At 40.0% G+C, this 13,562-nt stretch overlaps 1 protein-coding gene across 1 annotated transcript in view; it reads right to left on the reverse strand.

The window, feature by feature from the left end:
• The window catches only part of LOC145988134 (uncharacterized), a 131,461-nt gene that overhangs the window by 32,516 nt on the left and 85,383 nt on the right, over positions 1-13,562 (reverse strand). Inside the window, exons 11-12 of the mRNA XM_083122965.1 lie at positions 9,999-10,140; positions 7,088-7,220 (exon numbers count right to left, since the gene is read on the reverse strand). Of these exons, the coding sequence (XP_082979091.1) occupies positions 7,088-7,220; positions 9,999-10,140 (275 nt within the window). The remainder of the gene's footprint in view (positions 1-7,087; positions 7,221-9,998; positions 10,141-13,562) is intronic.

The raw sequence follows: 13,562 nt of genomic DNA on the forward strand, positions 1-13,562 counted from the left end.
AGTCTGTATTTGAGTCTATCCTTGACCTCTTCAGATTCTGCATCACAATAAAGTCCTAATATGTCTATGAGCAAAACTGGCGACTTTCAATTCTCTTGAATGTGATGGCTTCCCCTAACTTTTGGCATCTGGGTTCCACTGAACTAACTTTCCCAAACCTTGGGGTGCTTACTGGAACGTGCACGAACTATACTTTCCATCAACAACAAGTGTGAACTTGGCGCAATGGCTGAGATGAGCATCCGAGTCAGTGCGGCGATTGTGATGTGCAACCAAAGTGCTGTGGTGTTGCGATTGGAACGTGTACCCACTAGTGTAAGCCAAAAATTTCCACAAGGGGTTCGAAAATGCCTTAACATATAGAAATCTGTTAGGAGACCCACATTTATATCATCCTTTCAACTTCTTACAGTTTGCTATATATTTACATACGAGAACTTTAATTTATGTTGTAACATTCACATACATATCTATTATTCTATTCCTTCTTTCCTTTCTTATGTTATCGATTATTACTATCACTTTCCTCTAGATTTACATTTTTATCAACAGTTTGATAAGCGGCAACTTTATTCTTCCATCTTCAGCCTAGTGCTGCCATCTATGTGTAGCTCCCGTAACTATTTACACATACTTGGCTCTCCTGGCACGTAACAGTTATTAAAAAACTTCCTGGTTTCAAAAATAAAGTATTTTGTATATTGCAGACTAATACTAATGTACGATGAAAGGTACATACGTATGTAGAAAAACTCCGAAACATGTTTTTTTCTTCTAATTATTATTTTAAGACAGAAATGCTCCAACTGTGTGTGACTGAGACCTCCTCATGTCAGACGACAGATATTAGGGTGATATTCCAATTCCTCAAACATGGCACATCATTTCTTAGTCAATGGTGACGACTGAAGTGTTAATTTGATCCTGCAGTCCACACAAAGTGTCTGATTATGGCATCAGGTAGACATGATCTTTCACATAGCCCCACAACTAGAAATCACAGACAACAGATTGGAATCCAGCCCATGCCCTCGATTGACACTGATGGCCAGGCACTGGATTTCCATTTGCACAGACAGCCTGTAGCCATGAATTGTTTGTTCCACATACGAATGCTTTTCTCCATTGGTGGTTCTTTGTGAAATTTTGTCCTTCACTGTCGTCATACAGTCATAGCAGACTTTATTTCATGGAACTGCAGGACACAGATGCTGCCATGTTGCATTAAGTGTTTACTGTCTCCTTCATCATTAGTGTCTATCCGCCCTTTTGGCACTTTTTCTCATCCTATTCCTGTGTTTTATACAGGGTGTCATTTTAATGGCGCCCACGGACCACAGATTCGTGTAGAGGACATCAAAACAAACAACTTTTCTCAGTAACATTTTTCACGTTGGTGCGTCAATTCGGCGCTACAGCCGTTCAAAAAAGACTGTTTTGCCGCCTGGATGCTGGCAACCCAACACAACATTTGATCGTATCTGTGACGTAATTTCCTGCTGCGAAACAGCTCACGGTAGGTTTGCAAGGAACACACATATTTTGTGAAAAATGACAAACTATCAACCACACTATTAGCTGTAAAACGAAGCGAGAAACGCGTCCAGTAAACCGAACATCATAGCCTACCAGCCAGAAGATCAGCAGTCATCTCAGGGGAAGGGGGAAATGAACCAACGATATGAGAAATGGTAAAGACGTATTCAAAATGAAGAGTCAATATCGGATTTTGTCTCAGCCTACATGTCAAATATCAACAACAATAACATTTATTGTACTTACAACTTACATGTGGCTGTTTACGCCCAGCTACATGTCAATTATATTTGCAAATCTCATTGCAAGGTTGATATCTACAGGTTTGTGTCCAGATGCTTTGTGGTACTTTGTGCTGATAACAGAAGTATCCGAGGTTCACGTTGTTACATTACGGCTAAAACACGTACAACCACAGTAACAGTCTAATGATGAATCAGTGGCGAATATACTGCCCTGTTCAGAGTTGCAAACTATTACATGTGTATCCGGTGCATAGATAAACACAGTCGTCGGAGAGTTTGTTTTACTACTAGTTATATCCCTGTATTTTCAACCATTTTTGTCACTTGCCTCATAATGCCCTGAATATACATTATATTACATGTTGATAACCTTTGGAATTTTGAGTTCTTTCATTTCTATTTTGTCATCTGTTCAGTGTGTCACAGACAACTAGTATCAGAAGGACGAAGTGAATAGACTAAATTGTAGATGCCAACTTGGTAACTAGATTTGCAAATATTTGACATGCAAGCTGATACAAAATTCGATATGACCACTTCCACTTGAATTCTATTTTCTTTCTACCATTTTTCGTATAGTGTGTTTACTTCCTGTTAGGTTACAGAACGTGTTTTCTCGTTTTGTTTTACGGTACATAATGTGGTTGATTGTAGCTATGTCATTTTTCACAGAATATGTGTGTTCCTGGCAACCCTGTAACGCATCGCTTCACGACCGGATATGACGTCACAAATGCAATCAAATGTTGTGTGTGGTTGCCAGCATTCAGGCGGCAAAACGGGCTTTTTTGAACGACTGTAGCGCCGAAACGACGCTCCAACGAGAAAAATGTTACTGAAAAAAGTTGTTTGTTTTGATGTCCTCTATACGTTTCCGTGGTCCGTGGGCGCCATTAAAATGACACCCTGTATATATACCTAGTCTGGCCATAAATACTGTTACGCTCTATTTTGTGAATAAATTGAATATTGTTTCAGATTTTTAAATGTTCTTTTAGTATGTTACACTTACACATATCACACACAAATAGCACCAATCAGTTTTCAAAATGTTCACTTTACGCCCTCACACAGGCTCGAAGTCTCCCTGGCCAGGCATCTATTGCAGCATGCATGGTTTGGATGGGAAAGTCCGCCCCTGCTGCTATCGAGGAGCGCTTTTAACTTTCAATCATAGGGTGCCTCTTCTAGCTCTGGGCACAGTTTGTAGTCCAAGGTACTGAGATCATGGTTATCAAATGGCCAATCAAAAGTGGAGATGAAATTGAGTAAACTGGTCCCCAGTCACCGTCGTGTCATCCTTCCCTTATGAGCTGGGGCAGAATATTTCTTGAACATCCAGGATTCATTGTGAAACATTGTTTGGTTCAACAGTGTCACGAGAGGGTCCACGATACTTCCCTTTTTGCTGAAAAGTGAGGCCTGGTGGAACTCTCATAGCTCACCCCCCACCAAACCATGACTGAGCAGGGCTGGTGGGATCTCTGATTTTTGGGAACTCTCTCACAAACTTCTCGAGAATTTGAAGCATACACCCTTTCATTTTGGAGGGTTAAAACTTTTTTCAGTGGTGAACAATTTCTTATCAGTGAAGACAATCCTGCAATGCCCATTGGCAATGTACTGCTGCAGGAGCCTTCTCGATTTCAGTTCCCTCTGCTTCTTCACTTATGTCGTCAGGAAATTTCCAGTACTCCACCGGTAAGATCCAATTCCAAGGTCTTCATTAAGTACCCTGAACATTGATTGTTGTGAAATGTTCAGCTCCTGTGCCATTATCACTTGCTTCCAGATGGGATTTCGGCAGATGCGAACCATCACTGCTTTAACAGCCGCAGCTGATCATACAGTGTGAAGTCAACCAACTCTTGAGCGATCTTTCATGCTACCAGTATCAGTGAATCTCTGGATTGTCTGATACACAAACGTTTTGCTGATCTTTGGGATTTTTAGGGGCTGGAAAATATCAGTGAGTGACTTCCAAACCATATGCAGAGCAATTACGGCTACTCTGTTTTCATATTCGCCCCACTCCATGCTAAGCACAAGAAGATACATGCTTGCTCTCTCACAGCTGAACACACAATGGTCAGGAGTGAACTTCAGCACAAGCATAATTCATGAGCCTGACCACCAAATGTACAGTCCAAGCCGAAAGTTTGTAACAGTATTTATGGCCAAACTAGGTGTGTGTGTGTGTGTGTGTGTGTGTGTGAGTGTGTGTGTGTGTGTATAAATGGATGAAAGCAAGGAGGGCCAAAAGGGCTAAATAAAAATCAAAGCAGGAGAAAGGAAACACTCACCAGATTGTGGAAAAATTCAATTTTTATATACATACAGGGTGTCTCAAACTGACACAGTAATAGCACAAACTGACACAGGTGAAAGTACACGATAATAGAAGCAAAAAAGTCTCAGTAGACATGGGTCTACAAATGAGCCATTCTCGAGATAATCGTGAATGTGTGATTACAAGCCGCCACTAACTTCATTGTTTGTAAACGTCGTCCTAGTTGGTAAAATACCAATAACACACTATGAAAAATCAGGATATCTCATTGCTTTTATTGAACATTCTACTTACTTTAACAAGCAATACAGCACTACTTTAGTATGTTCTATGTTAAAATTACTGTACACTCGTACCTGTTAAAGAAGATGGTCAAAGTGTCGTCCTTCCATCTGGATGCAATACTGTATGCGATTCCGCATTAAGTTTCGAATTCTTTCGAACTCACCTGGATCATTTCGGAATTGGTCACAAGCATGTACAATTAATTCTCTGTTCCAGTTCTTCAACTGTGTCAGTGGTACACTGTTGTACACTATGCTTTTGAGGTGACCCCAGACACAAAAATCCAAAGGATTTACCGGTGACCTTGGGGGCCATGGTACAGGCCCGCCTCAACCTATCCATCCTATTTGCGTGTTAGATGTCGTCTCACAGCAGGAGCAAAATGTGCTGGTGCTCTGTCATGCATGTACCACATACTCTGACATGGATCAAGGGAAACATCCTCAAGCGATCCTGGAAGATCATGCCGCAAAAACTGAATGTACCTCGGTCCATTGAGTCTTCTTGGAATAGGGACGTAGCTAGGTTGATCAGTTTTGGGGGGGGGGGGGGGGCAAACGTAAGATTTTTTCTCTCAAACTATTATAAATTAACAAAATATTTATACACCATATAGGCCTATACTGTATACATACATTATATATGTATATGTATGTTATGTGTGTGTGTGTGTAATTCTTGATCTCATGTTGACAAAGTCACATATAAGAACCTAGAGGGTGATTCAAAGTCCCTTAACACCCCCTATCAAAAGTAAAGGAGTTAGGCTGGGTACAATTGGTCATGATAGAAACAGGTTAGGCTTAAGGGAAACCACATTTGTGGCCGCCATATTGAATTCAACTCAAAATTTTTAAATGGGAAGGGGGTGATGTGATATACCACATCACCACATGCAATACCTACACTTCTCCAGCTCCCACCCGTTCCACACCAAAAAAGCCATTCCATTCTCTCTGGCCCTCAGGGGACAGCACCTGAACACTTCACCCACCTCCCGCCAGAATTATAACCTCCGCCTACACCAGGCCCTGGTTAACCGTGGATATCCCTCCATCCTGGTCACCAAGCAAATATCGCGAGCTGCCTCACATACCACCACCACCAAGAAACCTGCTGCCACCAACCCACCTGCACTCATCACCCAATACCATCCCCACCTCAACAAAATCAGGCACACACTGCACTCTCTTCTCCCAATTCTCCACAGTGATCCCGAAACCAAAAACATATTTCCCGACAAACCCAGAGTAGTTTTCAAACGCCCCCCCAACCTCCAAAACATCCTGGTCCACAACACTCCTTCACCACACATCCAACACCCCCCTGCCTATAAATGCAACCGCCCCAGGTGCAAGACCTGCCCCATCCTCATCACTTCTCACACCCTCCAGGTGCACATGGCCACTGGCAAATTTACTCTCCATCCCAAAGGGACCTGCCATGCCTCAAACCTTATCTACATCCTCACCTGCAACATCTGTGGTGATTTTTACCTGGGGGAAACATCAACGGCCCTCAACCTCCGCATCAATAACCACCGCTCCTCCACCCACAACCTGGACTTCACTGTCGCCGTCCACACCAACCACCACAACATCAGTTTCAACGACTGCTTCCGGGTAGCGATCATCCATCTTCTACCCCAACCAGCCAACACCTCTGTTCGCAAAAGATGGGAGAGGGCCTATATATCGGCCATGAGTGCAACCACTCCACCTGACCTGAACAAGGCCACCCAGTAATGCCCAACCCTCACCCACCCTCCCGCCCCCCCTCCCAACTCATCCTACACACACAGTTTACGACGAGCCTTAATGCCCAACCCTCACCCACCCTCCCACCCCCCCTCCCAAGTCATCCTACACACTCACAGTTTACGACGAGCCTGGTGACGAAACAGTGTGTTTTTTTCGTTCTACGCACCGCTTCTTCTTCGATGGGGATCTGGCAACTCTGCAGGGCCCCAACTTCCGGTTCCATCTATTTCTCCTCACACCGATGATGCTATGAAATTAGCAAAAATTTTGAATTTTTCTACTGTCCGGTGAATGTTTCCTTTTACCTTCTTTGATTTTTACTTAGCCCTTTTGGCCCTCCTTGCTTTTATCCATTATATATATATATGTGTGTGTGTGTGTGTGTGTATATATATATATCACTGTGTATATATATGACACTGTTTTCTCACACCTGGAAAATGATACATTTATTACAATCATGCAGTCATAACTTTTTCCTGATTAATGATAGGTTGAAGAAACCTTAATCACTACATTTCTCGCAAAATTCTAGCCTGACTGCAACGTGGGAAACCTGGAATTTTTCCAGCTTTGTCCCTGTATTAAGTGACTCTAGAGCCACTAGATCACATCACCTCCAAGATGGCCGACATCAAAAATATGTGGGGCCCTACTCCCACGTACCCTAACTATGCTTTCATGGCACAATGTTATATGTACAGGGAACATACCTTTACCTGTATATATTGTATTTGTTTCTCTACCCCTGAATAACTACTTTTATATTTTACATATACAAACCCTCTAATATGTCAATGGTTTAGCCCCCCCTAAAGGTTTACTTGCCTCCAACCTACCCCCCACACACACTGCGGGGTTTTGCAGGTTGTAGATCCGGCAATGATCACCATCCTGCACATTATCAAGCCAATCTTTATGCAAATTACGTAGTGATAGATATTGATATACTGCGTAAAACAATAACTTACCCTTTCCATAAGTTTCCCATATATATTGTACATTAGATCCATTCTCAGACTGGGGTGAAGCATTTCTCTGAGACTTTGAAGCTTTATACCTCTTGTGTTAGCCCACATAGATTCATAGGTATTGATAATTTCCCTGTTGATAGTAAAAATTAATTTATTTCTTGCATGTAGTAAATTATTTCATGGTAAATATATAATCCCTATACTTGGGGGATGCATAAGAGTAAGGTGGAACATTGGTAAAACTAGAGGTTGCAGTGAAAAGCCTGCCTATTGACAGAGAACAATGAAGAAATGATATATATACAATACACATATGAGAGACAGTTTTTAAGTAAGGTCCGTTTTTAAAGAAAGAAACCAAAAAACTGCACTGCCAATTTTTTAGTGAAAATTCATTTTGTATCAAATTCTACATGGCTTTTTCCGCAGTTTCCATGGTTATTTAAACATTTGTCATAACGTATGATGAACTTTTGTAGACTCTCCTCATAGAAGTTAGCTGCTTGCGAGGCAAGCCATTCTCCAACTCCTGTTTTCACTTCTTCGTCACTGCCTAAACGCTTTCTGTCAAGAAACTTCTTTAGATGTTGGAAGAGGTGATAGTCAAGGTCTGGGATGTAAGGAGGATGAGACAGTTGTTCTCAGCCAAATGATGCAATCTGACCTTGCATTTGACGAGCAGTGTGAGGCCTCACATTGTCATGAAGTAGCACAACCCTAGTTGCCAGCAGGCTGCAGTGTTTATTCTGAATTGCATGCTGCACTTTCCTCAAGGCCAGACAATATAAAACTGAGTTTATTGTTGTCGTTTGAGGCATAAAGTTAACTAGCAAAACACCGCATCTGTCTCAGGACACTGTTGCCATAATCTTGCATGTTGAGCTTGTCTGTTTGAATTTAATTTTAGTCAGAGATGATGTGTGTTGCCACTCCATCGACTGTTGCTTCAATTCTGGAGTCAAGTGGTATGTGATGATGATGATGATGATGTGGTCCAACACTTTCCTCCTAGTATTGGATCAAAAGTGTCAGAGCATTGGCCAATCTGCTATTTTTGTTTCCTCGGAAAGCATTCTCGGAACCCATTAAACACAATTTCCTGAAGTACAAGGTTTCAAACACAATTTTCTACAGCACTGACCTTGCCCCTTCAGGAAATTCCAATTACATCATGGAGATTGTGAATTGTCTGCTTTCATGGATTTTGGTATCTACCACATACACCAAATTGTCGCTGATTACAGATGACTGACCTGGTGTTGCTCATCATGCACATTCTCGCCCATTTCTGCATTTTGCTATCACTCATTGCATTGGGGCCATACACTTCAGAAACATGGAGATGAATTTCTGCTGCTGCCATGGTTTCTTACTGGCAAAAACAGGTTCACTCACCGTATCTCACAGTCGGAGAGCCACTCTATAGTCTTGAACATTGCAATCATCAGTACGAAGCATACACACTTTAACGTGGTGTGTGTCTGTTTCTGTGCAAGGGATCCTAGGAGTCTGTGCACATGAGCAGTACTACACCTGCATGGGATATAACAAGTTATTGGCAAATGGACCTTACTTAAAAAAAACATGCCATGTACACAAAGCTGGAAGGAAAGAGCAAACTCTTAGCACACAAAGTGAAAACTCCTATTCGTCATCTTGGTTATTTCAGAGTTTAAACTAACTGGAGACAAAAAAAAAAAAAAAACGTCCGAGTTGGGAGTCGATTGCTCAAGTCTGCCCATGAAATGGTTGGCCATTCTGGTGCTCAAGGCTATGCGGCATATTTGAAGGAAGTGTATGCTTTCCAACCCCTGAAACTATTCCTCTGGCTGATTCATAGATGACATTTCGTGCTTTGGATGCATGGAGAACCTTCCATATCCACCCTCGTGAGCCAACTCAATCAATTCAGCACCCTCAAATTCACCAGTCAAGTCACCGTCCTGGATGTAGACGTTCACATTGTAGGAGGTGAGCTACCAACTTCCATGAAACCTACAAAACACCTCCAATATGTTCATTTCTCTGATATTCATCCTCACCACACCAAAAAATTAATTCCATTCTCTCTGACCTTCAGAGGACAATGCTTCAGCTCCTCCACCCCATCTCAGCATGAGTACAACCAACCAACACCTACACCAAGCTGTAGCCAACAGTGGCTATAGCTCAACTCTTGTAAATAACAAAAGCCATTTCCCATTTATCCCCCCCCCAAAAAAAACTGGCACCAATGTTCCTATGTTAGTAATCTATTATTAACCAGAGCTACTGACGTATGCATGGATGAGCTGATAGGGCTGCAGCCCCCTCTGAAATTTTGAGAAAACCAGTTTCCAAATGACAGCAGTAAAGAACCCAGGGAAAAACCAATGTGGTAAATTCAAAACCCTTATTAAAATGATCCCCAATTGTCATTTCTCTTTGAACAATTTTAAAATAAAGGGTAAAAATGATGATAATTACGAAATATTTTATTACTAGCCTGTCCTGCCCCATAGAATGCAGTTATGTAACATGCACCTTTACAATTACAGCCCTCTCTGAAAAAAAAAATATATGCTAGTGCCCTGAACTAACCAAAAACTAGCACACCCAATACAGTAATCCTGACACTAAAACTAGTATAAAAATAGAACTATACAATAATACAGTGTAACCTCAATTTTACATTTCTCAGAGGACCAAGTTTAAAAAAAAAAACCTAAAATGAAGGAAAACTTAAAATTAGGGACAATTTCGTAACATTTTGCTTTACTTAGACCTTGAAGATTGAATGTTTAATGCAGGAAATATGAAATGTGAGAACATAAAATGAGGACTCTGCTGTAAATTTCTAAAGACAACAAATATTATTATAAGCTTCCTAAATATTAGTTTTAAAACATTACAATAATCTTTTACATACTCTTGTAAATTTCCATCTATTTGCCTTTCATTCATGTAAGATATTAAAATTTTCATTTTTTCTTGGTAAGATGTTAAGCTGCTATGAGTTATTGCTCTATTCTTTGCTTCTGTGCTATTGAGATATATTAGCAATAGTAATGCTGTAACAAAAAAATTACAATACTTTAAGAATTCCTTACTTTTCGTATATAAAGTTATTTTAATACAGTTATATTGAAAATATAAACATACAAAAAGTAATAAATATTCACAATTGTTTATTATTATTATCGTAGAGAAACAAATATTCATCTTACCTTTAAATTACTAGGGGTAATTTAGAATAGCTTTTTCATATTTGCTTGTATGTGTGTTAAATTTAAAGTCTTTTAAATTATGACATAAATTACAAGGAAAATTTGGGTAATCATGCTTCAGGAGCATGTTACTAAAGTACTCCAAAATACTCCTAGAAATAATAATACTTCACTGTCAGTGTGCTCTCTTTCTATCACAGGTGACAATGTGATCCAGGAAATTTTGTCCCTTTGTGTCAAATGCCAGGCCAGTCTTCTGTTGCTATACAAAACTGTTTTCTCTGAATATAGCATCATCTTGAAATAAGGATGTAAAAAGGCAAAAGATAAAGTTATCCCGTCTGCACTGCATCATGCCATGAAGACACACAGGGAGTGTGAAGGTTGGTAGGGTTGCACACATTCTCGATCTCATCCATACTGGAGATGACGTGATCAACACGTTAACTCCCCAGAGTTGCCTCCATGTAACCACTGATTAAAGAGAGGCTGAGTAATAAAGATGTTTATGAATGATTTTGTTTACAGTCAATCTCTGCTGCAAGTTCAGGGGCTTCCTTGCAACATGGTGGTAATGTTGTTGCCTTGTAATCAAGCGTTCTCTTGTTTGATCCTCCATGGAAGCACATTGAACAAAGGATCGAATCCCACTTTAAACTGTGGGTGCAGTCTCGATTAGCCTATCTGAGCATGAAGTGGACTGACAATAAACTTCGACATTTTTCAATATAAATAACCGATGGTGCAACAGCCCATGAGGGCCGGGGCCTACCTACTGACTGCAGTAGAGATCATTCAACCTGTTATGGTGTGATGTGTGGTCAGCAAGACAAACCCCAGTCCTTGTTGTAAGTTTCCATGATCGAGTTAGGCTACTCATTTGTAGCTTCCTAATTTCTTCATGATGGTGGGTGACCGCTGGTCCCATACACAGGTTGAAATCTCATAGAAAAGTTGTTCCACTTCCCCCAGGGGACTCGAATTTGCGTACATCCCATAGCCGGAGACCAAAGCATGATGCCTTAGACAGTGCGGAACTTTCAATACAAGCTCAAAGACATTATCTGCCGATTACACTAGGGAACATCCATTTTGTATCCTGTTAGTGAATAAGTGTTCTTAACTAATTTCTGATTTGCTACTAACACTGCAAACTGTTGCGTGCCAAATCATAATATATACTTTCTGTCATCTTATGTGTTGGTTTGTGAGGTTTATTGTAACCCTGTTTGTTACAATAAAATATATTATTATATATAGTAATAAATAAACATGCAGATTACAGTGTTTGGTTTGTGCAGTGACACAGTGGACTGTGCTGTGATAAACTATGTCGATTAAAAGAAGCCCTTAGCTTTGTATATCACCCTAACACATTCTGTTACATTTCCAACAATGCACTCCAAAATCGCAATGTAAAAACATCACAGATTGTGTAAAGATAGTGTACCGACTGTTCTTTGGTTGTCACTGGGAGATCAAGACCTCCCATGGACCTTACATGGTACATGTCATAGTTGTGCTGTAACACTAAGAGAATGGTTGAATGGAATTAATTCAATGCCTTTTGATGTATCTATGATATGGATTGAACCAAGGGACCACATGACAGATTGTTATTTTTGTTGCACTGTAATGCGTGGCTATTTCTTGAGAAATAAAAGCATGTGTACATGCAGATGTGCCCTTTGCATTGAAGTTGGTACCACATAGTGAAGGATTCCCAATTCCTAAATCACTATCCACCACAGTGAAATTGAACATTTCTCGTGGCCAGGAAGGTTCATTCAAATATAAAAGATAGTGTTAGAAAAATATAGGTAAGTTACTTTCTTGCACGATAAATTTCAAATCTTTTATTTCATCTGGAAATTAATTGACTAACATCGCCAGATGTCAGTGCGCCTGGTACTGGACTCTGACACGACCAATGTTGCCAGTACATTTCTTATTTTTTTTTTTAAAAAAAACATATTTTTTTATGAATATGGGATAATTAACCCCACAAATCATCTGTAATGCACAGAATTACTCCCACATCGCCTAATATGCTTTCATTGCATGGTACTACATGCACAGGGAACTTTACCTTTTTTCTAACTTTCTATGCATAGAATGAATAAAAATTTATCTTTTTTTTTTTCAATTCGATAAATACCCATTGAGACGATCGACACAATCAAAAATTATTGCAAGAGATCCCATATCTGTCTTTTATCTATTTTTTTCTTTCTTTGGTACAATATTTTTTTTACACCTTACAAGCTTTTATTCCATATTGAACATTCATGCAGATAACGATTTTCATGTTTAATGTTTATAGAATATCCACATAGAAAAAGTTAACAAATAATACAAGGTCTATCGTTTTTTGTACAAAAGATAAGAACATTCAAAATCTTGGTTCTGTGAATTTTGGAACACCCTGTATATCTCGGAAATGTAACGTGATACACAAATTTTGAGAGTCTCTGAATTCATTGTAATAAAATTAGTAAAGAACACGTTATTTCATCCAGGACAAAGAAAAAAGTTGAAATTTGTTCCCTAGTGTTATCTAATCAAACGCACTATACTCTGCTTGTTCTTCATGGGAATGACTGCTGTGGGCTACACACTCAGGGGCATTATCACTCCCAGGCCCATCTTCAAAACATTTGCACAAATTAAATGTTTTGTCTCATCACCATAACGTGTTTTAGGTATTCAGTATTCGCACCTTCTTTTCATTAGAAACTTCATTACAATTCATTGTTTCCTCAATGTTTTGGCACCGTTGTCTGTTATCTTCAATAGGCTCATCTAGCAATGCTCATTGTTGGAGCAAAGTGAGATAGCAAGGCCACAGGAGGACTTTTTACCTGGATCTTGTGAGATAACAACTGCTGACTCAGCCAGCACGAATGTTACTTGCTACCTGCAGTCTACATATTTGCCAGCTAGAGGCAAAATAGGAAGAATAAAGACCCCATAGTTCTTAGGACAGAATGTGTTGTGCTATATTGGCTGGGCTACAGCCTGGCAGCCTGGAGTTGGCCAGTGAAATACAAGATTGCAGAAGACGACAAAATTTGTAATTTTACATGATGTTTGGTTCACTGCTCATTTTCCAACTGCTTAATGCTCAGTCACCTTCCTGGTTGGTTTCCATATAACTGAGACAAAGAGGTGGCAGACAGGAGGCATGCACAGTAAAAGTTTAAGTATGTACTTCTGGTTATACCTACCCTATCTAACCTACCCATCCTTCTGTATGATAAATTTCA

The sequence above is a fragment of the Lepisma saccharinum genome, chromosome 5 (assembly GCF_977018435.1).
Source record: "Lepisma saccharinum chromosome 5, izLepSacc3.1, whole genome shotgun sequence".
NCBI classification, from domain to species: Eukaryota; Metazoa; Arthropoda; class Insecta; order Zygentoma; family Lepismatidae; genus Lepisma; species Lepisma saccharinum.